At 43.7% G+C, this 25,430-nt stretch overlaps 1 protein-coding gene across 1 annotated transcript; it reads right to left on the bottom strand.

Moving 5' to 3' along the window:
• Nucleotides 1-1,401: 1,401 nt before the first annotated feature.
• On the bottom strand, nt 1,402-24,056 carry LOC119898294. The gene is made up of 22 exons (XM_038712478.1): nt 23,971-24,056; nt 22,093-22,902; nt 21,619-21,843; nt 21,360-21,518; nt 20,484-20,555; nt 19,867-20,186; nt 19,495-19,654; nt 19,020-19,089; nt 18,273-18,819; nt 18,019-18,148; nt 17,549-17,662; nt 15,808-15,876; nt 15,113-15,541; nt 14,614-14,781; nt 12,729-12,802; nt 11,721-11,890; nt 11,561-11,613; nt 9,779-10,081; nt 6,905-7,474; nt 6,611-6,690; nt 4,516-6,352; nt 1,402-3,497 (listed from the first exon to the last, which is right to left on the bottom strand). Exons 2-22 carry the CDS (start codon nt 22,846-22,848, stop codon nt 3,261-3,263), a joined length of 6,543 nt encoding a protein of 2,180 aa, XP_038568406.1. The 5' UTR covers nt 22,849-22,902; nt 23,971-24,056; the 3' UTR covers nt 1,402-3,260.
• Between the last annotated feature and the right edge of the window lie 1,374 nt (nt 24,057-25,430).

Raw genomic sequence — 25,430 nt, 5'->3', positions numbered from 1 at the left:
TTGATTTAAGTCGGCCCTGCTGTTTTACGAGCCGTCTGTCCAGATATCAGTGATGCCAGCTGATAATGGAAGCCTGTCTGAAATTACAACCTGGCTAACGGGAGAGAGAGAGAGAGAGAGAGAGAGAGAGAGAGAGAGAGAGAGAGAGAGAGAGAGAGAGAGAGAGAGAGAGAGAGAGAGAGATGTATGCCTGTGTGTGTACTGTATGTGGGATGCATCAGTGAACTGATCGATATGCAGCTGTCTGGGGCTCCACAGGAAGTCAGGGAATGTACTGCAGTCAGCATGGATCTATACCAGCTCACCAAGATAAGAAAGCACACACACACACACACACACACACATATCAGATAAGTGCCACTGAGGGTCTATTTCAAAGCAGGAAGAATGGCAGCTTGGCAGGTGCCAGAGGCTCTCAGGGACCTGGAGGTTTCCTGTAAGGAGTGCAGGGAGGTCAGGGGAGCTGGGATGTGTCAGCAGCAACTCAAAATGCAAACATTTTCTGTAATACTTACTGTATATCAAACCACACCTAAACTGTGAAAATATGACCATATACCAAAAGCAGTACTCAAACTAGCTTATTAACATCTCTCAAAGCTAAAAAAAAACATGCCTAAGTAATATAATGTGACTAATCTCTATTGGCAGATATATACTGTATATAATAACCAAATGTACCTGAAAATTATACCTTGGTCAGAGTAAGGAGACTACAGAAAGGTCCTGCTTTGGTCTAGACCAAAATAATCTGTTGAAGAAGCTGCTGTGTCTACACTTGATGACAATCATTTGTTAAGTAACTGTGGTCACCCTGAGTTTGCATGATAAAACACAGATTGTTCCATAAATTCTTTCCAGTGTTGTTGTGTCTTTAGCTGCACTGGAATCAAAACAGTTAGTACTGGTTATATAATGGTTTCAGCATCTGGAAACCTCCAGACTTGACCACAGGCCAATACTGGGAATCTACGCTCCTGCCCAACCTTGACACAGGAAAACAGGGCGAGACAGCCAACACAGCCTTAGGCTGGGCATCAGGAGAGAATGACAATATTTATATTTATATCAGCGGGTTAGGATTTCTGGCACCATAACATTGTCGCACCTGTTATTTCAGTCAGCTTAAGGTGCCAGGTTTCAGGGTGAGGGGTTAGGTGTCCGACCCTCTCAGGGCCAAGGGTGTGTATGGCTGTGTGTGCGCATGGGCGCGTGTGCCTTTGAATGTTTATGTACATGAATGGGCATATGTGTGTATATGTGAAAATTTACCAGACAGTGCAGTAAACACAACACTAAATAATAATACAGGTATTTTCATGTTGTAGACAGGCAAACAAAAAGGTAAGAAGTGAGATGGTGAAAACTCATCACAGCACCTGACAAACAAAATCACACACATTTGGAAAAAGGAATGCATAAACATTTATGGAGGGATACATTTCACATACAGCAACATACAGCAGAAAAGCACAGAGACACACACCCACACTATGAAAGTAATTTAAGGTTCCTCTGCTGCTGTCACATAGCTCTGCAGTCATCACTCAGAGGAGACATCATAGTGTCACCAAAGATGTCAGTCAATAAGACTGAAGGAGCCAGACAGTCATCTGGTTTTGGTGCTTCATCTTTGAGTTGAACAGTCGTCCTCTTGATGCACACAGAAATATTTCTGTGCTATGTTTGATTGAGAAATATTATTACATTTATTGTTAACTTCAATCATTCCTCCTACTGCAGGCTAAGGATTGAAGAGGCCTGAACCAGGGCATGGCAACTGCACAGTGGCAAGGTCGGCTTAGCTTGTCGTTTGTGAACAAAATTTATTGGAGAGTGGAGAAAATAATACAGGTTAAATAAGACTGAAAGTGTTTGTCTACAGGGCTGCTCAACTTCTGAAATAGCACGTTATAATAATACTCCCTGTATAATGTGTTATGTTGTACTGCTGCTTTCATACTTACCCTTCACAAACGGAATTAAGCTGCCAAGAAACTATTTTGTGTAATTATTTGAGAAAACTAGTCAGTAAAAGCTGCACAGCGTGACAACAGCACAAGTGTAACACAAACGTTAATACTTCGGCATGTGATATCAAAAGAGAAGATAAATCATTTAGTCCTTATGTTTATTACACAAAAAGAACAGCAAAGGCATCACCTTCATCATGATATGATTCACCACTTTGACCCACCACTCTGTACTACTTAGCTGAGAAATGTCTTGATATGTGACTATTCAGAATTAGTAAAGGTAGAAAAATGCTTCTTTTTGTTGTTTGTTTCACAAGCATCATCATTTCTGCTATGCACTAAAGCAGGCTCTCACAAATGTTGTAACATATACTTTAACTGGAAAACAAAATAGACTGTAAAAATAAATGCCATTATAGACAATGCATGTAAGTTTCAAATCAGGAAAATGCATATAAAGAAACCAGCCTTTGGTACAAAGTTATTAAAAAAGGAAATCACATTTACAGCTTTGCGTTACTGTAATCATGAAAAATATAAAGCTAGTTGTGAATGTAAAGCAAAATGTTTGTCACAGGCAAGGTACAGTCCAGGCATGTACTGTAATATTCAAGACAGTAGAAAACTGCTTTATTTAGCACAGCGACAGTGATGCTAGAGGAAAATCTCTGCTCCACTGCCTGTATCTCTGAATCCAACATGATGCTGCATATTGTTCATCCAACATAGTTTGTGCAAAAAGCACACAAAACATGTTGCACACAATATACAGTATATTAAAGACATTCTGGATTTCATTTGGTTAAAACCTTGTCAGATCATTTGAATAAGAGCTAGCATCACTTTTAATGTGTAAATACAGTATTTAGGACAGAAGGAGTCGTGAAGGGTCTGCTGTTGCTAGATCTTGCAAGGCTACACAAGAATCTACACCTGAGCATAGGATATCCATTCAGGTTGGCATGATGAATGATGCATTAGTTGTAGAAAGTGATGTTTTCACTGAGGCTAAACATGATGCCTGGCAGGTTAATCAGAGCATACTGCTGAATATGTGAAGCCGCTTCAGATCCTTTTTTGCTTTCCTTGCCTTAGCCTCCACTGGATGCTGCATACATTCTAAAAGGTGAGTTGTTGAACTCACAACTAAAAGCACTTCTGAGTCTGTAGGAGTGGAGAAGCAGTCTGGGTTTGGTATGCACAACAGTAATGAAAAAAAGGAAGGCTCGGGGTACAGAAATGATCACTAAAGGCTTCTTGTTGGTTCACATGGTGAGGTGGGGATCAAATGATGACAGTCTCCATATGAAAAGCGTGTGAGTAGGTAAAGGAGGAAGTGTGTTTCTGGAGGGGGATGGATTGAGGCACAACTGGAGTGGTGCAGGGAGAGGAGGAGGTGGAGGAGGAGGAAGTTGGGGAGCGGCTAGCCCATCGGGAGGGGAGGCGTCGGTTGGCTGGACGGGCGGGCCTCGAGAAGTTCTTCTGCACGGGGGAAGAGGAGACAGAAGACTCTTCGTTCTCCTGTGGAGAAACAAATGAATTACCATATAGGATTATCACACCGCTCCCAATAACAATCAAATTCACACACTCAGATACTTTACATTTTGTCACGTGTTCCATCTGTAGTCTTCTTGACCCTGGGGGAAACAACAGGCATATTTCAAACAGGAACTACTACATTCAGCCCGCTCATGTGGAAAGGTCACACAAGTAGATCCCATTCCTCTTGGTGAAGAGAGAAGCATCTGAACTGAAATACTGCTGTTCTGCCGCCACTTAACAGAACTCATTTGAGCATTTTGTTTTGGACAGTGCACCTCGGCTGAGGTCAAACTAAACTGGTGCATCTAATTACGTTCTTTTCATGAGGTCAAATAAAATTGGCTTGATAATCGCTCCCACAATTTCTTTAACATTTGCATGACTTTAAAGGAGCGTAATCACTTCAGCTTTCTCGTTTCTGTGGTCTGCCAAGGGCATTTAGTCAGCTGGCTTCTTGCAGATACTTCTGTAATTACAACACAAAGACCAGAAAAACACTTCTTCCACTACGAGGCCCCACGGAAAGACTGAAAGATAAAAGACAAGTTGATGAGGTTGATAGACCTCCTGCCAAGTTTAAACGTTATATGCACACTACCATTTCCTTTTGTTAGGAGCCTTTAAGCAATGGAATGGCCCAGATGCCCAGATTATAATGGAGGCTCTGGCCTGCTTCTGTCTCTTAGCACATACCAGAAATAAACAACATTCCCACAAGAGCTGTCCTCAGTCAAGGGCAATTGCTTAGTGTCTCAGAATGGAATGAAACAGAACAAAATGTGCAAGTTCATCCAGGTCCGCCGGTGTAATTGGCCTTGGAAATCAAGTTTGACTTAATTGTATTTTAGTCAAAACAAAATACAGATATTTTATTCCAAGAAAATGCTTCTAAATGTTAACATCTGTATAGTGAATAGCACAACTGCTGAGGGGCAAGCTGGGTGCTTATATGTGAAAGTGTGAATATAGATCGTACATATCAGACGCTACCCACCTGCACTGATAGATGCACCTCTTTCACACCCATGGTACTGGAACTGTGGCTGCTGAGCTGTGCATGTCTGGTGTGTGTCTGTGAGGCGTGTGAAGTCTGTGTGTGTCTCATCATGGGTGGTAAGGGCAGAGGGTCCATGTCCAGTATGTCCAGTTCTGTGACGTTCTCCTCCTGCCTGACACTGGCGTTGAGACTTGAAGCCATCTCGTCCTGTTGGCAGTGGTTCTGTTGAGCCCGGGCTGCACTCTCATAATTCTTCAGAATCCTTTCCACTGCCCCGTAGTTGGACCTGGATCCCTCGGGCCGTGGGTACGCAGCCAGAGTGAGGGGCTTCCAGGGATGGTCATTCATCATTCGAGGCCCAGGTCTGGAGGAGTCAGACTGGGAAGGAGGAACGGATATATGCCTCGGCTGTGCCTGGTGCCCTGGCTGCGTCAACTGTCTTTGTTTGTTCTCAGCAGACTGGAGTGAGACAGCAACTCTGGCTGGCTGAGACTTTGCACCAATCATCTCACTCCTGAAGCTGGAAGCATTCACATTCTGACCTGGCTGGTTATTTGCAGGCAAGACAGGCTCAGAAAAAATATCCTCTGTGGCGGCTCTCTGTTGTGTTTTCCTGGAAGGACTGCTTGCTGTTTGAACTTTGTGCTTGACCTCAGAATGGTGTGTAGGACTGTGAGGGGTTACTGTGGTTTCTTCCCTAAGTCCAGTCTGCCGCTGTTCAGATGAAAGTTTCACTCTGACCTCTTGACCTTCAGGACCACATCTCCTTGGCTGTACTTCATGAACTGTGGAATCTGAGGTGGAGAGAGGTAATGGGACTTCAGGATTCACACCAGTGACGGTAGTGGTGACATCAGTACAAAGTGACTTAAGTGTTGTCTCCCTGGGAGGTAAAATCTCATCTGATGCACAAGTTTCTGAGTAGAGTGGTTGGCAACCCACAGAGCAGGCATCTGGTACTGTAAAATTGTCTTGTTCCGCTACGTCACGACCCATCTCAGCTTGAAACAAAGTTCTGTTGAACTCAGCTGTTTTTTGTTCCAGCATTATGTTTCTTCTGGAGCCCTGGATGTGGAGGCTGGCAGGTGACATTTCAAGCGAGGATATGAGCAAATCGACAGGTAATTCTTTGACAGTCTGAGGTATTTGTAGCTCAGGGCTTAAGTTCCCAACACCAAAGTCTTTTCCAGCAGTCAATATGTTGACTTCAGAGAAGCTTTTCTGGACAGTCCCGTATGTAGACAACTTACTGCTACTGAACTTGCTTGCATCACATGACCAGCGGTTGTGGCAGCAGCCGACATTACAGTTAGAGTTAGCGGGCACAGAGCACGATGTTACCACACCGTCTATTAAAACTTTTCCTTCATTTTCTTGTAGCATGGCCCCGAACTTCCTGACAATAGATGGGCTGCTACACTTTCTGTCCCCTAGAACACAGGGGCTATGGCACTTCCTCACTGTCGTCATGGGGGATTCTGGGATGTGGAGTTCTGTGTCTAGATGGGTGGGGGTACTCAGGTTCCAGGAGGAGACGCGGGGAGGGATGGGTGGAGCCGCTGTGTCAATCTCAGAGAGTACTCCAGGGCTCGTCTGTGTTTCTCTGTAGCTGTCTGGGTCAGTGGTGTTTGCTCTCCAGGATTTGCTTGGCATTCTGTTGGCCCGCCAGGTGTTATCTGGTGACAAGGTGATCCAGTTTTCCCTCTCCAAGGCCCGCAGGTCATCGTAAATCTGGCTTAGGTCACAGGGTGCTTCGTCCGCCTCCAGTGGGGATTTATCATGGCAAAACAGCATCTCGCTCTCCTGCGGCAGGCTCAGGGATTCAGATCGATTCCTGAAAGGAAATAAACAGTGAGGTGCATTTACTCCAGTCACTTTACATAATAACTCTATTTACATCTCATATATAAATAATTCCACTCGTGACTAGTTTTCAAGAGAGACATGTTAAAATATGACTTATCATTCACTTTCACGCCGCACTGATACAAATGTCTATATTATGTGCATAATAAGCACATCAAGACACCACAGGTGGAGTGATTATCGTAACTCCATGTTGATGCCGGGAATATAACTATTATTTATTTACCTCCTTTCCCCGCTCTTCTTTCTGATCTCATCCTGGTAGCTACAAAGCTCCTCGCTTACACGGGCTATCTCCTTCAGAGCCTGAGACACAGAGAAGGGGAGACAGAGATACAGTGAGACATGCTGAAAGCTGTGCAATGTACAAATAAAACATAAAACTGGGCTTATTAAAGAGCATTATCTATTCAAAGAAACCGATGAATGACAAAGACAGGTATACAGGAGAGAGTACCGGGAGGATGTCTATACTGTATTTAAATATAGTGTTTTTAGCAAAATCGTGTGAAAGACTCACAGCATTGAGAGCAGTGGTGTTCTTCTTCTTGTCGCTGCTGTAATTCAGCTCTGACCAAAGAGGACTTTCTCGGGGGCTCACGTGGACATTCTTTTCATTTTCTTTAGAGAGATTTTTCTGCTGCACTCCGCATCCAGGAACGCCATGAAAAATAGCATCCAGCTCTGTTATATCCACAGCTTCTTTGCTGTCAGTGCCCAAGTCTTGCTGCCAAGTGCATCTGGATCTTAATTCAGGCACCAGCTGATGTTGTGAACGGTCATTCTGAGTGAACTGACCACCAACATTTAATTCACAGAGGCTGTCTACTTCGAAGCAGGTGGAGCGGTGACTGTCTGTGCCGACACAACCACTGCCACGGTTGTGACCAAAAACAGGTAAAGGTGAACGTCTGGTTGGTTCTGGCTGACTGCTGCTGCTGCTGAGCGGCTCGGAGCGGGAGTTGTCACTGAGGAAACTGGAACCAGTGCTGGTTGAGCGTACGCTGAGCCTATGTACGACATCATCATTGTCCTGCCTCCCACTGTCCTGTTCGGTACCTTCTCGCTTGGCCCTCACTTCACAGTACAGCTAGAAAATAGGAAGAAGAATCTTTTTTTCAGCTTTTGTTGAGTAAAGCAAAAATTGTCCTTTTGTAAAAGAATCCTTTAAACACAACAGTAGATTTTTCAATTATTGAGCAAAACCAATAATTTAACTTTATCAGTCAAATACATCAAATACACACAAATAGTTACATCTATCTCATAGTATTATTATATTATCTATTAGATCAAAAAGGTATACCCAAGTCAGAGTATTGTGTTCAAAGGGGCACACATTATGAGCCTACAGTATATTGTATGACTGTCTATACAATATATGGGTCAAGAATGAAAGGATCAGGCAATATAAAAAATGTCAATGGCATAATATCTTTATACTGACAGTACTAAATGCATCTACTGCTCCTGCATAATCACAAACTAAGGATGATGGAGAATAGGATGATGAGAAGCATAGCAGCAAATCTTATGAACATATTTAGACCACAGAAGATTAAAAAAACATTCAAAGAATTCTTTCAAATTAAATTGGATAACCTCTGGCCTCATACCATGGAATCCTAAAATAGTAACTATTTCATGTTGACTGGCCTCCCCTCCCATCACGCAATGCCTAGATGGGACTACTGCCTTTTAGCTTGCTTTATTCCTCTACTGTTTTCCTCTCTCATTTTCTGGTCTCAGAGGGCCAAATGAGAGCCACATGTTCTTTTCATAGCAAATTGTTCCAGTGCCTTCGCACTCTGTCCAACTACTTTTATATGGCTTCCCTCATTAAAAACACTAATCTGCTCTTCTGGGCATGTCAGATTTTGACTCCAGCTTTGTCACCACCCATGCTAAACTGCCTCATTCTTTACCTTTGTCCCACTCTCTTAGGCCCCTTAATTTGCTCTGAATCTCTTCTCTCTCTGACCTATCTTGTACTGTTATACTTCTTCTAAGCTCCCCCTTTTCTAAGCCAACTTAGCTGAAGAAGATCAATTTTCTCATTAGGGCTGAAAGAAACACGTTTTCATTATAAATAAAATCTGCTGAATACTTGGTCGATGAATTGATTTATTGTTTGGTCTATAAAATAATAGAAAGTGTTCATAAGAGGTTCCTGGAGTTCAAGGTTAGGTCTTCTAATTGCTTGTTTTGTCCAAACAACAATACAAAACCTAAATATATATTTGCTGTCAAGACATGAAGATGTACTAACACATAGCAGCAAACTATTACATTTTAACCAGTTAATTTTTGCCATTTTTGTTTAAAAAACACCAAAAAACGTCTATTATCAAAATTGTTGCAGATTACGTTTTGGTCAATCAACTAATTGATCAATTGACTAGTTGTTTCATATTTACTTCTCATATTTACCTAGAAAAATTCTGCTAAAGTATTCTAACTAAAATCTAAAACTGATCTAATATTTAGTTAAACTGACATGATCAGGCATATTTCTCAATATGAACAGATCAAGACTTCCCTAAAGGTTTGTTTATTTATTCATTAAATTTTTCATTTATAAACAAATGACTAATTTGACACAAAGATGGTACTAAAGCTGATGATACACGGAGCAACTTTTAGAGCAATCGTGCAGGGCAACGTTGCCATCAATGGTAATGAGTAAAGATTACTACCGTAATCCCCTTCCCCCACCACTCCGCCACCTGCCCCGCACCGCCGCTATCTGTTCAAAACATAGTCGGACTTGCCACTAGCAACATTGCCCAGCAACATTGCTCAAAAAGTTGCCTCGTGTATCATCAGCTTAAGGCCATATGAATCAGCTTATAAGCCATATGAATGCACTTTCTATTAACCAAACAACATTTTTATTATAGCCACCTATGGAGTAGTATATTTTTATCTATTAATCTCTCTCACAGATGTCTCTGTTGCATGCCAGCTTCTCTGTCTACATCATTCCAGGTCATAGACTGTCTCAATCACTGCCTCTCTCAATATACAGCAATAAGAGAAATAGTAGAACCCTTGCCCCCCTCCTTCCACTACTTCCTTTCCTCATCCTCTGCAGCTGCACTGATCAGGGATATTGTTTTGACAGTGCTGATGGTGAACAGGATGTGTAGGAGGGAAGCGTTAGACACTGTAGGCTACATAGTGCATAGGACAGCATATCCCATATACAAAAAACGTAGATAAGTTTCATAAGTTTGGATATGGTATTACATACTTTTGAGGGGCTTCCTTTAGTTATTTACTTGCTTTACTTTTACCTATAGCCTAAATCTAACCGTAACCCCAAAACAAATCATTAAACCTTGACAAAAATGCAGAAATATTCTCATTCAGACAGACAGTCAGAGCACCTTACCCCTTCTATTTTCCTCTGCATATCCTTCAGCTGGCTCTCCCACTCCCTCCTCTCCACGTCGAACCTCTCAAGCAGCTCGGCTTTCTCCCTTAACCAGTCTTTCTCATTGTGCTCCATGCGACAGCGCAGGTCCATGGCTGTTGAATGTGTGTCTGCCAGGAGCCTCCGCTGCACTTCCCTCTCCTGGCGGAGTGTTGAGGTCTCGCCGTGCTGTTCTCGAGCACTTCGTGATGCCACAGAGCCAGGACCTCCTGCCAACTGGACCCCGCCACTGACCAACCCGGCCCCCTCTCTAGATTCCAACTGAAGAGAAAGAAGCAGACAGGGAGTACAGAGGGCACAGAGGAGGAGAGAAAAGAGAGACAGTGGAGAAAACAGTCAGTGGTGATAAAGGAGAGATTGCCGTGGGGAGAGAGGATGAGAGCCAGATGGCAAGACAAGCAAGGCAGGAGTGAGAGAATTTGTTAAAAGTGGAATTAGGAGAATGAAGGAGTGGTAGGAAGAGAAGGTGGAGGAAGTGGGGAAATTATGCACCATGGGGACGAGTGTGTGTGGGTTCAGAGGAGGGAAGGAGAAGAGAGATTTATTTTTTTAGAATTAAAAAGATGAAAATATCCTGTAAGAACTCACACACAGGGACGATGGGTTCAGGGTTCAAGTCTCTTTTCTAAGGTAGTTCACTAACACAGGATACAGTGCAGGATACGGCAGATTCAAACACTGTCTGCAGAGGATGCATGTGGCCTCAGTGAAACGATACTCGCTGTGCTCATACTGCCGTACCAGTTTTTAGAGAAACACAGATTCATACAGAAAATCTCTCTCAACACAAATAAGGCCAAAACGTCTGATTCCTTTCAACGCTGACATTACGCAAATGTTTTATTGGGTTCAACTGGACATTTTTGTTTGGATGAGAGTATTACTGTGCCCCTATTCAATGCCCTTTTTGAGTTAAAATACCCTGGGTATTTCCCCTGGGAATTTCACTGTGTTGGGGCCAAAAACATGGTGTCACTTTACTGAGAAAAGAATAAGAAACGTTGCAAAACCACACCGCGCTTTGCACTGTGCTTCTAAGTCAGAGATCAAGAGCATAAAAAACTGACTGAATTTGATAACAAAGATTTAAGTCTTGGTAGTCTGATGTGTACCTCTAGATAAGATTATTGTGCTCGGAAAACTAATCAAATATGTCCTAGATCTGTACATTCTGTGATATGTGCATTTCTGTTGCTCTTAAAAATAGAGAAAAACATGTTGGCCTTGGAACTGGAAAGAGCCCAAGACAACGCCTGTGCATATATGCTTGTGCCTCTATGTTTGTGTGTTAGAAAGTGGGAGAGAATACATACGGAGCATGCCTGAGTGTGTTATTTCAGCGTTCAGTCACAGACAGCGACCAAAGCCTTCTTACAAGCCTCGGCCATGGTACTATTTCTGCCTGTGGCCTGGGGTCATGAAATGATGGTGGAGAAAAACAAGTCACCCCTTTCTGTCTGCCTGTGGCTCTTCCAAAAGTTCTCCACAATTACAGATGGATGTTGATGGGTGCTGTCCACAGCCTATTTAAAACATCCCAATGTAAACAAATAGTGAAAGTGCAAAAACAAGAAGCTCGGAGTCAAAATTAAAGAGCTGAAGAGCCTTTTCATTGATTGAGACAGCAAAAAAAAAAAACTTATTCTTAGGGGATATTCAGGAGAAACTTTACATGCAAACAGGAACACAGGTCAACTTCATTACAGCCAGCACAGGGAAAACACACTCATTCATGCATACACAACACAAGTCGGTCTCAAGGAGAGAGTTCCCACTATTCTTGTACACCCTGTCTGTCATTGGATGGCACAGGGTATATGAAGGTAACTGTGTCACCACGGTGACCCACTATAAATAGCAGACACACAGCCTTGTACAATGTCACATTCCTAGGGGAGGCGGGGTAAAGAGAGGAAGGGAAGTTGGCTGCTAAGGCAGAGTGAGATGTCTCCTAGCTGCCAGCAGCTTTCATAAACCAGTGGCATGCGGAGAAATATGCCTGGAAATATCCAGCCTAAGACCTCTGCCTGGGACTCTGGATGTTTGCTTGCTATGTGGTGGGGGAAATGCCTAAAAAGGATGTGGAAACAACATACAGTAGTTACATTCTCAGCCATGATTTGGCCAAACTGTTTGTAGCTACAGGGCTTTGGATTCAATCAAGTGACCAACAAAAGGGATGTAAACTAGCTGCTATCCACAGCTAAAAAATATGTAGAAAGATGTGGAAAACGTATGCATGAAACTTTATTTATAAAGCAATTATGTGAATTTAAGCAGACTCTCCTGGTTAAGTACAGGTCATCTTCACCATGACAACATGCAAATGCCATTTCACTTACGGCTTCATTTCAAATGACCTCAAAATTCAAACTTACTGGACCCAGATCCTTAAGTGTCCAACACTTCTTCCATTCACTGACTTCAGGTTTGTATAACACACTTGGCTGCTTGGATAATCCTCTACAGTATTCTGGTCACCTGCCCCCATTTGTGTGCAGCCGCTTTCAAAGACTCTCTAAAGTGCAGTAATGAACTAACAAAAGCTAGCTGTCCAGCTAGCAGTGGAATACTAATATGTTTATCATATAAAAATGCAAGGGACAGTTATGTTGAGTCTTTGATTGTGTGACTCATTCAGTTGATATACAGTGCATGTTAATTCTACAATTACTTTTCAAATCAAAGTTATTCTAGATGTCATCATTGTGATCAGTATCAGCATTCAAACTGACCAAACAATTACCTTCTACCTCCCCAACACCCTCTGTTTTTGCTCTGTGCCTGAGCTACAAATGGGATCTCCTCTGCACTTATACAGCAAAACCAACATGTAGAAAAATGACAGGAGTCTCTCGTCCATCCTGAAATTGTTCACATGTGAAATGAACTTACTCACTCAACTGACCTCCTCGCATTGATTTGCATGCATTGTTGTCTGCTTTTTAGTGTGGTTCCAGACCTCCGAATCGCTCCCCACACCTGATTTGAAAAATTAATGAAGTGACATGAAATGGCAATTCAGTTTGATTATCAGCCTACTGTCTTTTGTGTTCATGGCTAAAGGACTGTAACAGATTATTAAAAAAAATATGATTTCAGCAACCTTGTCTAGGATCAACAGCCAAATTAATGTAATGCTACATTCTTCAACTATAACCAAAATTGGTTAGAAACCTGTTACAAATTTACTCTAAACTGCCCCATGAGGGGTTAGAAGTTAGTTAGAAGCCTCTAAAGTCTGTAAATGAGTCATCTGATTACTGAGCTGCGAATGATTTCAGAAAACCTGACTTGATGTATTTTGAACCTGATGAACAACCCTAGATTAGAAAGTGGTAAACATGTACCCAAAACTATAAACTGTGGCAGGATGTGACAAAACAGTTTTTACAATTGAGCTCACCCCGCCCTACATAGCTTAGCTCCAAGTCACACTTCCCTTGGTCTGTTTGTGCAATCAATATAGAAATGATTGCGTGTGTGTGCATGTCCCATTCAAAATTATTGTTCAGTTTGAATGTTGACACATGCTTATTATATGAGCACTTTGTTGTGTGTGTGTGTGTGTGTGTGTGTCATCATGGTATAACCCCTTTCAGATGATTAAGCCTCTTTCTCCCACTGCCACACTGGGTTTTTCACACACAACAAAAAAAGAAAAGTAAATGTCTCTGTTTTTATGAGGCTCTCTCTCACCCACAGTGTGAGAAGGCACAGAGCCAGCAGAATGAAGAGAAGAGCTGAACAGTAACATTGTGCCATCTACTCGCACAGAGAGGTGTGTTTGTGTGTGTGAGAGATCTTTGATCTGGGAAAGCCATGTTACTATGTTGCATTTGGTTTTTCTAGTAGCTTCAGAGGACAAACAAAAGGAGAGCTGTGTGCTGGGTGAATGCGTGACCAATCGGTTTTAAGTCTGTGAAAGAAATTATAAGGGGCTCAACTGGGATATAAAGATACTATAGTGACAACATCACAAAAAAACTAGAGATACAACAACATTCAGCACACAGAGAAATCAAACTGAGCAAACATCAGAGTGAACGGTTTAAAATACCAAAGGGTGAACAAGTCTGATCGGGTTCTGACTTCAACTTTTAGGCAACCAAATAAATCCATCTTCTGATATAACGAGAAAAAAAAATTCTAAATCCCTAAAGCCTGTTGCTTTGAAGAATAGTATGCATGGTCCTTCAAGTGATCCGTGCAATGCCTGACACAGCATGGCACAGGTATGCAAACTTAACTCAGACACACACACACACACACACACACAGAGGCTGTCAATGGCAACAATAGGTTAATATTTCATCTACTTTAGAGCTAGCTACTAAAAGCCAAGTTGGGTGTCTGTGTCTGGCTGAGCGGGGATAACTGCGTTTGTCTCCTCGGTGCAAATCTTTTGTCTGAGCTGAGGCTTGAGCTGGATGAATGCCAGGGGGACTTATCACCCTGCCATGTGGTTGGCAAACGTGGCGAGCCCAATTTACACCAAACTGGAGGCCAGACATGCACATATATTTGAAAATACACAAAAACACCCAGGAAACAGTATTGAAACTAGTTGCGTACAAGGATTCTTTACATGCAGTACAAAACTTAAGTACTGCTGTTAAACAAGATTAGTGTTACTTTGTATTTGAGTAACTGCCAATATACTGTGCATGCACCTGCATAGACAAGCATGCACACAGGAAAATGCATAACTAAAGGAATTTTTTTTGTATATGGTTTTGAATGCAGTCTTTAACTGCAAATCCCTCCACACATCATCATCATCCTTGAGTTACCTGTGCAATCCTGCATTTGAGCTCAGCCTTCTCCAGCTCCCAGGCACATCTGTCTCTGGTGTACTGCAGCTGGAGCTCGCCCCTCTTCTCCTCCTCTCTCTTCACCTCTGCCTGCACTTCTTCCAAAACTGTCTTCAGGTCCAGCAGAATCCTCCTGTTCTCCCCTCCCTGCATGGACACAGTTGACAGCAATGGTGTATTGTAATCACTTTTGATAAACTTGCATAAATGAAAGTTATGGTATCACACTTCCCAGATGTAACTGTAGCAATAAGAGAAGAACTGAATGAAATCAATACTTGACAATAAACTGATGCTTAAGGGTGTATCACATTTTGAATTATTTGAAGCCCTAAGGAATATTCTGGGAATATAAGAGAATATACCATTAAACACAACAATATCACTGTGAGGGTGCAAGTGTTTTGCACCACAGACTGCTAAAAGGCACACAGACATATTATTTAGCATTCACGGGGGTAGTAAATATTCCCATTACTTGTATATCTGCCACTTCTCTCAACAATGACTCCTTCTCGCGCATCCATTCTTCCTTGTCATGTACGTGTCTCTTTTTCAAATCCTCAAATTTCTTTTTAAGCCGCGTGTGTGGCGTTTGCTGCTGCTGCTGGGGTTCCGGACCCGGCCACATTTGTCGCCTGAGGACCTCAAGCTGCGCCCCTGCTCCACCTTCTCCGCCACCCGGTGTAGCATCGAACTGGGCTTCGTAGAGCTGACTGAAGACGGTGGGAGGAGAAGAGATCCTCCTCCGCGGGCTGCGGCTTTTGCCCCTGCCCCTGTCTGCCTTATCCATCCTGGAGCACGGCACAAACTCCCATCCCTGAGACGGGACGTAGCCCCCACCAGCACCGCCCCCACCGTGCAGCCCCGAGCCGTTCATAAACGCACTCCACATTCCTCCAGCGCATTAAAATAAAACATTTTTAAAAACAACTTAATGCGAATAATTATTAGAAACTGGCCACCATGGTATTTTGTATCAATTTCTGCCTTGTAAAGCATAAATTGAAATTTATTTTGATACAGTTCAGCATACTTTCCCATCTCCCTACTCAAACTGTTTTTCAGTTAGTGACCGGTGGCATACAGAAAGCGCAAATTATCCAAACCCGGCCAGATCTCCCGTCGGCCACACGGCAGCGTTCAGAAAAGCCGCCACTGCTGTGCTCATACAGGCGACGGGACGGGACGCTTTGGTCCCTTCCATATCCTCAGAGACGAGCGCAGGCCGTCATTCTTGTGCTAGAGACCACACGGTGTGCTGTTTTTATCTTTCAAAGACCTCCTTACTGCTGCACCCCCGCGCTGTTTTCCTTTTACATGTTTGTATCGAAATCTCAGGACGCACCGTGTCGCCTCTCTCCCTTGCGCATGATCGTTGCAGGCGACAAACCAGAGCTGGCAAAGAAGGACACCCAGTAATCAATCCGACGCGATTGGGAGAAGTTCCCAAAAATATCACGGAGCGTACTGATGTAAGAGCAGGAGATATTTTTACCCCCTGTAACCAAGAGTTTATTTTACTAAAGCCAGATAGCCGAACTGTGTCTGGAATAAACAGCAGAGGAACATCCATTAATCAACACCGTCTGCTCTAATTACGTCGCAGGATGCCACCTTGCGCTGTATCCCTGGAAACAAATCAATTTACGCACCGCACAGTGGCAGACCCAAAACAGCTGTAGGCTATGCTGACCTCATTTTAGAGGCAATAAGCCACTTATTGCGGCGTGAGAGCCGTAATGGTTACACTATAACGTCAGTTATTCTTGCAAAATACGCGGTAGGCGTCTTACCTTGTCCGCCCGTTTGCTTACTTTCCCCCTTCCTCATCCGCAGCAGGAGTAGGCCACCATTATGCCATTTCTCATCCAGCTACTATCTTGAGAGGGGGATGACTATCACGAGGAAAACGACGAGGCGTTGGGTTGTATTAATCTTGATTTAACACGCTTGGTGAAAGTTTTCTCGTGTCAGCTTTCGTCAAACGTGCTCGAGCGCAAAACAAACTTCCACTGTCTGAAGCCACACGAAGTAGCCTACGTGCCATTTGGACGAATAGACCCTTACCTCTTCCTCTAATATGGTCCTGAATGTTGCATTGAATGTCCTTGGGAAAAAAACAGCCACCTATATTTAAGCCAACGAAGTAGGTGAAATGAGGTCTAGACTGGAATGCAGTTCAAAACAACTGGAGAGCCTACAGCTGAAATGATGCTTTCATTAACGAGAATGAAATCCTCCTTTCTCTCTCTTCTCCCCTCTGCCTCTTTCCCCCCTTCTCTTTCTCCACAGCTGGCCCTAATATGTGACGTAAAACATCCCACCGGTGGGATGAAAGAAGTGGACCGGTTCCGCCCCCGTTCTGGTGGTCAGGACCGTTGGTTAAACAGATCCACCAGCTGCACATTTTTTGGCTGGATATTTTAGACCCACCCGAGGGCATTTTGACACAATTTTGAAAGTCACAGAATCCAACAGGAGTAAAATGTCATTGATCCTATCACATTTCCCATGGATGTTTGGGTGATTTGTCACAGATTATGTTGACATTTTATCATGACGCACACGGTATAGTTGCCTAAATGGAACTTGCAAGAGACAGGGGCCTAAGATCTGGTTATGGCTAGGAGTGCAACAGGAATGGTTTAAGCCTAAAAGTTGTGTGGGTAAAGAAAACCGTATGACCTTTTGGCTCTACAGACCCAATTAAAACTTCACTAGATAAACTGAAACAATGTGGTGCACAAGCTACCAACAAAGCTGTTTCTAGCTCAGATTTTGGAGACCAGATTTGAGCTGTTTGCAACATTACGGATTCTTAACGCAAACACAACACAACAAAAAAGGCCCCGCACACCCACAAAGGCGTTTTCTTTTAAACTGGAAGAGAGTTCAATGACGCACTCACCTAACACTCTGCTGTCGCTCCAAGGTGTTTGGTCTCCAGTAAATGTTGAAAGCATCTGAGTAGGTGAGTGGCTTGGATCATACATGGGAAATGATAATGTCCTGTACCTTGAGTGACCTTATGTGACGTGTTCAACATAACAGAACTGAAATGAATGAATAAGTTTTAAAAGAAAAAAAAAGAAATAATGACAATGTACATAATATATATATTGAGTGCATGCTTTACAGAACAAAGAACAGGGTGAAAAGGAAAACCAATTTAAAAATGGTGGCGTAAGAGAGCGAGGAAAACAGAACAAGGATGAGAATCAGCAAAATAATGGGCTGAAACATCTTGATGGATGATTGTCAATTGAGAAGGGCGAGACAGAGGGAGTGAGGGGAAGATTGACAGGCAGTAAGAAAAGTTTATATTAGAGAACACAAAAGATACAATTAAAGCCATTCATTGATGTGTTTGCATCAGCTTACAGACAGTGGCTCCTCTGCTTGTTTATCCTCCTGCTTGGGGACATCCAGTCGGTCAATGAAGCTCTGCAACTCTTTCCTGAAGGCCTTCATCTGGGCGTTGATACGATAGAGCAGCTCATGCTCTCTGATCCTGTGGAGCAGAGGTAGAGTTTGTTTGGTCTTGAAATATCACGTGAAATACTGTAATTCAACAAAAAAGGGTTAGTTGAATGGGCAATTGCTGAGGTTCCTAACCACTGTCATGTGTTTATTACCTGCCACCTTCCTCATCCTCATCCAGCCTGGCAAACAGCTCCCCGTTGGTGACGTATACTCGGGCCTCAGCGATGATAGTGCTGGTGTCAGCGATGAGCCTGTCGATGGTCCGACCCAGCCTCTCCGCCTCGATGCGGATGTCTATCATCTGCTGCCGGTCCTTCAGGCTTCTGGATAAAAAACGACTGTCTACGGGTGAGTAAAGGGAGCGCGTCGGGGTGAGGCAGCGGATGTTCCTCACCTCATCTGAGTCACTCTCCCCTCCAATAGGGCCCTCACGCTTGCGGTGGGGCGGGAGGAGGCGAGGTGAGGAAGCCGAGGCTGAGGGGGTGTCGTCGTCCCGTCCCCCGTCGCTCTCTGCGTCGCTGTCCCGGGGGCTGCTGCGGATGCCCAGGTGGGACGCCAGGTCATAGCGCTGCATGTTGGAGAGCAGCACGCGGTTCTCGTACTGGAGCTGCATAACTTTGCCGCTCAGTTCATTGATCTGCAGACGCGCTGTTTTCAGCTCCTCCTGGAGGGCCTCCACTTTAGCGGGGTCAGCTCCTCCTGGGGTTGAAACAAGGCAACAATGAAAAGTGGAACTCCTCCTGCAACTCCTGGAGGCTTTCTAAAACACATTTTTTCATTAGATACAGATTTGTTACGCTGAAAAAGAAAAGATATCTCTTTCTGTGCAGTGCAGATGTTTTGTCTCCCTCAACAACGGCTTACTGAAAGACACAGAAAAAAATTTAAAACAAACAAACCTCCCCCATGTCTCGATCCAGGTTCATGGGATCCAGCCTTGTATTTCAGTTTATTGAGCTCACCTGTCACCTAAAAATGAAACTGATTGTTATTCCATGTGTATCTAATGCCGCAAGTATTATTCGTTGAATTTCTTGTGGATGAGGCTTAGAAAACAGACAGCTTTTACAAAAGGCCTCAAAGTCATTGATGATGCCAATAATAGCACCAGATACACAAGGAAAGAGGAGAAAAATTACATCTTACATCGCTGAAATTAAAACAGGCTGATAAGGCTTCAAATAGAGAGCGAACAAAACAGATAGCAGTAACTAGAAAACTAAAGGCTAGTATTTCTATGTAATTATAATTTATTACGTAGTTACTGTATTGCAGTCATACTGTAAGTAGTTTTGTCCTTGGCTCTTGCAGTAAAAATGCAGTGGACATGTTGAGGAAATTTGGCCTTCTTGGAGCACAGTCTAAACCATCTACCTTTTTGTTTTCTTCTTCCACATCTGCTAAATTCCTGCGGAGAAGCTCTGCCTCATCTTCTACTAGCTGAAGCTGCTGCCTCAGCTCTGACAGGGCCTCGCCCTGCTCTCTGCACTGTTGACCTCCGCTACCGGACCCATCCATTCCTGCTGCCACCAGACTAGGAGAGAAGCATTCACAACTGAAATTTAGTTTACAGTGCCATCTTTGCGATTTCCATTTGTGGGAAAATAATGATTTCACAATGTGGTCAAGTTATACTCGACCATGAAAATATTATTTTCCTCATCACAAATAAGAATGAATTCTCCCTAATGTGGAAATATAATGTTTTTTCCTTTCCTGCAGTCATGATGAACAAGTACAAAGTACCTGTTCTCCCTCATGTCATCCAGTTCAGCCTTCAGCCCCCTGTTCTCCACCTCCAGTTCCACGATTTTCCTCCCCAAGATGTTCGCCTCCTCCTCCACCAGGCGCAATCGGAGTTTCAGCTCTGACTCTCGGGTGGTGGGGGGCCCTCCAGCCTCACCTTTAGGCAGCGGGCTATCCACGTCCCCGTAGAAGGAGCGGTACTTCAGCAGCTCCTGCTCCAGTCTGTCCTTCTCCTTGTCAATCTTGGCCATTTTTTTCCTCATTAAGATGGCTTCCTCCTTGATGAAGGCCAGCTGGCATTTCAAATCATCATTTTCTTCCTGTGAAGAGAGAAGAGAGTTTGTTTATTTGCCCATTATGCTCAGTCTTCTTACTGGCTTAAAAATCTGCATTCCTTGGAACAGGTTAATTGCCTCTGCACATATTGTAATAGGTTGACGGTCGTGTTTTTCTTTAATGTTACTTTCACTCATTACAAAGTAGGACTCTCTGGTGTCTAGTTCTGCATATTACATTTTGTTTTAATTTTGAAATTGCATTGTAAAAACAGCCTCAATATTAAACACCTCCACTGAAGTTTATAACTTTATAACCTAATAATGTAAACACTGACGCACCTCAGTTGGGGTCTGTGGAGCCTTTCTCTCTGCTTTTTGCCCATCCTTACTTCCTTTTCGTTTCAGTGAGAGCTGCAAGGAAAAGTGGTTACATCATCATCATCAGCTCACTGCTTTCTTGCTGAAGGTAGTGATATCATCCGGATTTATGGAACACTGAAGGCCCAGTAATGGAAAAATAGGACCGTTTAAAGTCACCCTCAAGAACATTTCTGGTAAAATATTCAAATTCAAATCATGGTGCTTCCAGTGCAAGTACTTTACAGGCATAAAGTAAAAACACCCCCGCCCCCTCCAGAGGAGCTTGTATGTGTTATTCCTTTTATTGTGTTTGTGAGTATAAATGAGTATCTCATAAATCTTAAAAGGACATAATTCTGGATGGTGGTGGACACTGCTGGGATTAACTGAGTTTATCTTTACGGCTTTGGGGGATTTTGCTTTTATAACTCAATGAGACTTTATCTCCAACTGCTTTAGAAATTCTTTCAAATTCAAAGTCCCTGCCAACCCATACATATAGATACGGGCTGCATACCACTTTTTATTCTATTTAGTCTATATGCATTTATCAATAGCACTTAACTGCACTTTTTAAAAACACAGTTTAGAAAGTCTTGTATAGAATTCTGTATGCATATTGTGAATGTCGACTTTACAGTTGTATGTATCAGACATAAACATATATAGTTTGCATCATTACTCCTTGCTCTGTTCACCCTCTCCTCAAACCTTTACAAGTGATGATATAATTCAAAATATCTTCAACCTGACCTTTAATATGGTTCAGGCCATAACTTGCATTGCACTTTCATAAGCACACAGACACAGAAGGTGAAACAAACAGTAGACACACTCCCCATTAACCCCCGTCACCTCTTTGGTTTTCTCCAGCTCATTCTGCAGGGCCTGCTTGGTGACCTCCACCTCTATCAGCTGCTGCCTCAGCTTCTCGTTCTCCTCCTCTGTCTTCATCCTCTTCTCCTCCACATTCTCCAGCTCATGGTGCAAGCGCACAGACACATCCTTCGCCACCTGGGAGAGGGACCCAGACAGACAAAAGGAAAGGAAGATGTTGTTATTCATCATGAACATTTTAGAATAAAGGAGAATGCTCAAACCGTCGTGGACTCACCTTGAGGTCTTGCTCCAGACTTCTGAGCAGCTCTCCATCCACCTGGCCACTCTCTGTGAACCGGAGCCTCTTCCTCTCTGCCTTCTTCAGTCGGTATTGAAGGATCCGACAGTTCTTGTTGGCTCTCTCCAGCTCTCTGCGCATGTCCTGCAGCTGGCATGCGTCTTCCTCATAGAAGGTGTCCCGCATTTCATCCATCTCTGCCCGCATCTCCTCGATTTCAGTCTTAAACACAGAGGAAAAGATGCATCACAAAATGAATAGCAGGGACCATCCAAGTCCCCTACAGTACATCTCTACCTGTCACACATATCCAGCCTGGATCCACAAAGGAAAATTATTTAGGGAGTTTTAAAAGCATATTTTTCATAAAGCATGCAGCTACAGCCTAGTCATTATGCAGCCAAATACAACAGGTGAAAAATGCATGCTAAAAATGACAAATACAAATAGCCAGGCTTGTAACCAATTTACCCTTAGATCCTCATTTTCATCCTCCAGCTTCTCTATCTCTTCTTGTAGTCTCTGGTCTGGCTGTGGAGCCGGTTGTGGACTGTCGGGCTCAGGGGACAGCTCCGGCTCTGAGGCCGGCGGTGATGCCGATTTCGTCTGCATCTTTGTCCCCTTTTTCCCCAAGCTCTTATTCAAATGAAACTGTATTAGCTCGGATTGCAAGCATCCCTCCTTCCAGAAACCGGGTCCGCAGCCTACTGTGCTTTTGGAGCTCTTCTTGTTGCCGCTCGTCGCAGCGGCGGCCTCCCCACCTCTCGGGTTTTTGCTTCTCAATTTAGGGGATTTGGACGCGCAGGGCTGGTCGGATACGACGCGGTTCGGATCCGATCTGGAGGGTGAAGAGGATTCAGCGGCAAGGCGGGGGGAGTCTTCTGGTGTGTGGATACCGCCGCCTCTGTCTGCCGCCGCCACCGCGTGCCTGCTCAGCGTCGGGCTTTCAGCACCAGCAGCCTGGACAGCAGCCGTGCCTCTGATGGCAGGAGCGCCTCCGGCCTGCCGCTCCCTGCCTGTGGAAACGGGAGAATGACCTCGGCTGTTTCTCCCTCCCCCTACTCCTCCTCCTCCTTGCTTTGACGTGATGGGCTTTGACGAGTTGCTGCCCTTCTGTGTAGCTTTAGATCCACTGTCTTTGAGCCCGGCCGGAGACGACGACCGCTGCTGCTTCCGGCTGCTATTGTCTGGCTGACGCGGCGAGTCGGCAGAGGATGGGTTCATCATGGTGTCAAAGGCTCAGCTCATCCTCAACAACATCCATCCCCTTCGGCAGTATCCCTGGAAAACAATTGACTTTTCAGACGTAAAGGCTACAAAAGATGGATATGATCTAGGCTAGTCTAAATAACACTCTAGAAGAAAAGGTTATCCTCGACCTAGAGTTCGACCAAACATAGGCTACTCCAGCCTACTGAAAAATACTGAAATAGAAAAGCGAGTGGGAATAATCTGATTATTAAACGCACCATGCATTTAGATGACTTTTTAACATGGGTGAGGCTAATTCAGTCAGTGGGAAGCGCCCAGAGACAGGTAGCCTACGTGACCACCAGTGATTATGCAGTCGGTCATTTAGCCCCTGATGTGTGTGAGATCAGCTGCAGATAGCGCAATTATACGATTATTTGCGTCACCTGCGCCCCCGAAAGGGCAATGGGCGAGAAAGAAGGAGAGCAAAGAGAAGGCAATGCCATTGGCTATTAAACTTGGAGCAGCAATTTAACCGCTGTCTACTCAGTTGACAGAAATAAGGATCTGATCTGATCCTCGACAGACCCAAAACAAACAAAGGATGGTCCACCTTCATGATAGGCTAAGAGTAGCAACAGAGAGAGCCGTTTCCTGTCAGCCATCATCTTACTCCTCATATCCAACATTACCGATGACTCATTACTCAGAGGGATGGAGGATGAGCCATAAAAGTGCCAGAAGCAACAGACACAACGCTTCTTTTACCTGTCCCACAGTTGGTAGTACAGTCTATGCTTTCTTTCTTTTGTCTCTTTGTTTTTAAAAGCAGCTAAAACCGACTGCCTGTCACACTTTCACACACAATCTCTCACCCAGTTCTGATTGAATCAAGACTATCACAATAGTCTAACCAAAGGGGGAGGCATAGCTCCGTACAAACTGTAGGCTATTACATACACAACAGCTGGGAATAGCAACAGTCAATCAACCCACCTTGGAGGCCTGACAGTACAGAGGATAATGTGGACCACAGTCAGACATTTGCCCTTCATGCAGGTTACTGTTGTCACATTCATCTAAAACACGCCTGTGTGCTCAAAGGAACAGGGTTAGCCTATCACGTGGAAATCACGAAGCTCCAATTGAATGTCTTACCTTTTCTGGGTGTTTTGTCGGATGCTTGAAGGGTAGTGGTAATAGGGAGGCAGAAAGGATGCTGACACCAGCGCCTCCCGACCACCAACCAACCTGTTTCAATATTCATGACATTACATCATCGCTGGGAGGGCCTGGGCTGCACGGAAATGAAGCCGCACGCAGCAGGCTGCTCTCATTGGAAGAAAACAGGATACTCTCTCTCTCTCTCTCTCTCTCTCTCTCTCTGTCTGTCTCTCTGTCTGTCTGACTGTCTCTCTCTCTGAACAGTGATTGGATGATTCCACTTTCAACTGAACAGTCATCCTGTATTCTATCATTTGAATTGATCTTGAGGATGTGGATTTGAATTGAACACTAAAGACAAAGTGACTGTGTTCCAAAATATTTCGTTTTGCAAAGGTATTTTATGTCAGGAGGACAATTTAGCTGAGACCTCAATTGACATTATTTGATAGAGTTTTTAAATATTGCATGACCTCCTTCTTGTCCTTGTCATAACATACAGTAAACGCTCATCAAATTAAAGCCACAAAAACAATACTTTAGTTTCCTTATGTTTACACATTTATTTTACATCCGTTTGTGACTTGGATTTCAGTGAAAAAGTTCAGATTATATTGGCTTAAGTTGCAGCTCCAATTAATGATGTTCAAAAGCTTGATAGTTTCCACATTGTTGTTTCTTGGCGGCTGCCTCCCCTCTCTCATCTTTCTTTCTCTCTCAAAACCCCAAACTGAAGCTGAAGCACAAAACTTTTCACAAATGCCCAGGAATAATTTGTCTATTACTAATTATTCAGTGTTTGGAGAGGGAAGAATATACCTCACTTGATGTCATGGGATAAATAAGACATTTAATTTGGAGTTCTGCCTGCCATTCATTTGTCCATTGATCCAATGTCTTTTAAGGATAATGGAGACATGAAATTAGAGTGGATTTGATTTGAAAACAGGTTAATGTGTGGGAGTTTTTCCATTGGAATAACGGAGAACCATGTGTTCTGTTTGGAAACCGGCCCACCTCTCCTGAGTTCTTAATAATCTTGAGGTATCTTCACTTTGATTGAATTACATTGCATTGGGCCATACCCATCTCGCCAGTTATTTGGAGCTTTTAATTCTTGGACCTGTGCCAATAAGAGCCCATACACCTGCCTGAAATGGCTCACGGTTGTTTAAAGATCCACTGCAAAGGAGGTGGACTTGTGTTGCATGCATCATTCCTGTGTGGGTAAAATAACAAGTCTGTTTGCAGGGAGTGTCAGCGATACTGAAAGTTAGGATTTGCTCTGCTCTGAAAGTTCAGTGTCATGGATTTCAACTTCTGTCTAGGCTTCAGTAACCACAGCTCTTCTGTACCTCTGTGCGATCCATTTGCTTCTGTCACTGCAGGCTTTTACAACACTATATCTTGATCCATTCAGAAGGCTGCTCTGTATTGTAATCACAGTTTAATTG

The sequence above is a fragment of the Micropterus salmoides genome, unplaced genomic scaffold, assembly GCF_014851395.1.
Source record: "Micropterus salmoides isolate LMB-PRFRI ecotype aquatic unplaced genomic scaffold, ASM1485139v1 Ms_hic_scaffold_11, whole genome shotgun sequence".
Lineage (NCBI taxonomy): Eukaryota > Metazoa > Chordata > Actinopteri > Centrarchiformes > Centrarchidae > Micropterus > Micropterus salmoides.
This window is presented reverse-complemented; position numbering and strand designations above follow the sequence as displayed.

What these genes read in the sequence shown, in the direction of transcription:
- LOC119898294 (XM_038712478.1), bottom strand. Translation starts at nt 22,848, where the DNA reads ATGATGAACCCATCCTCTGCCGACTCGCCGCGTCAGCCAGACAATAGC. An exon ending in GTCTGGAGCAAGACCTCAAG is followed by an intron (nt 21,519 to 21,618) that starts GTGAGTCCACGA and finishes TCCCTCTCCCAG; the next exon opens with GTGGCGAAGGATGTGTCTGT. An exon ending in ATGCAAATCAATGCGAGGAG is followed by an intron (nt 11,891 to 12,728) that starts GTCAGTTGAGTG and finishes CATCCTTTTTAG; the next exon opens with GCATTTCCCCCACCACATAG.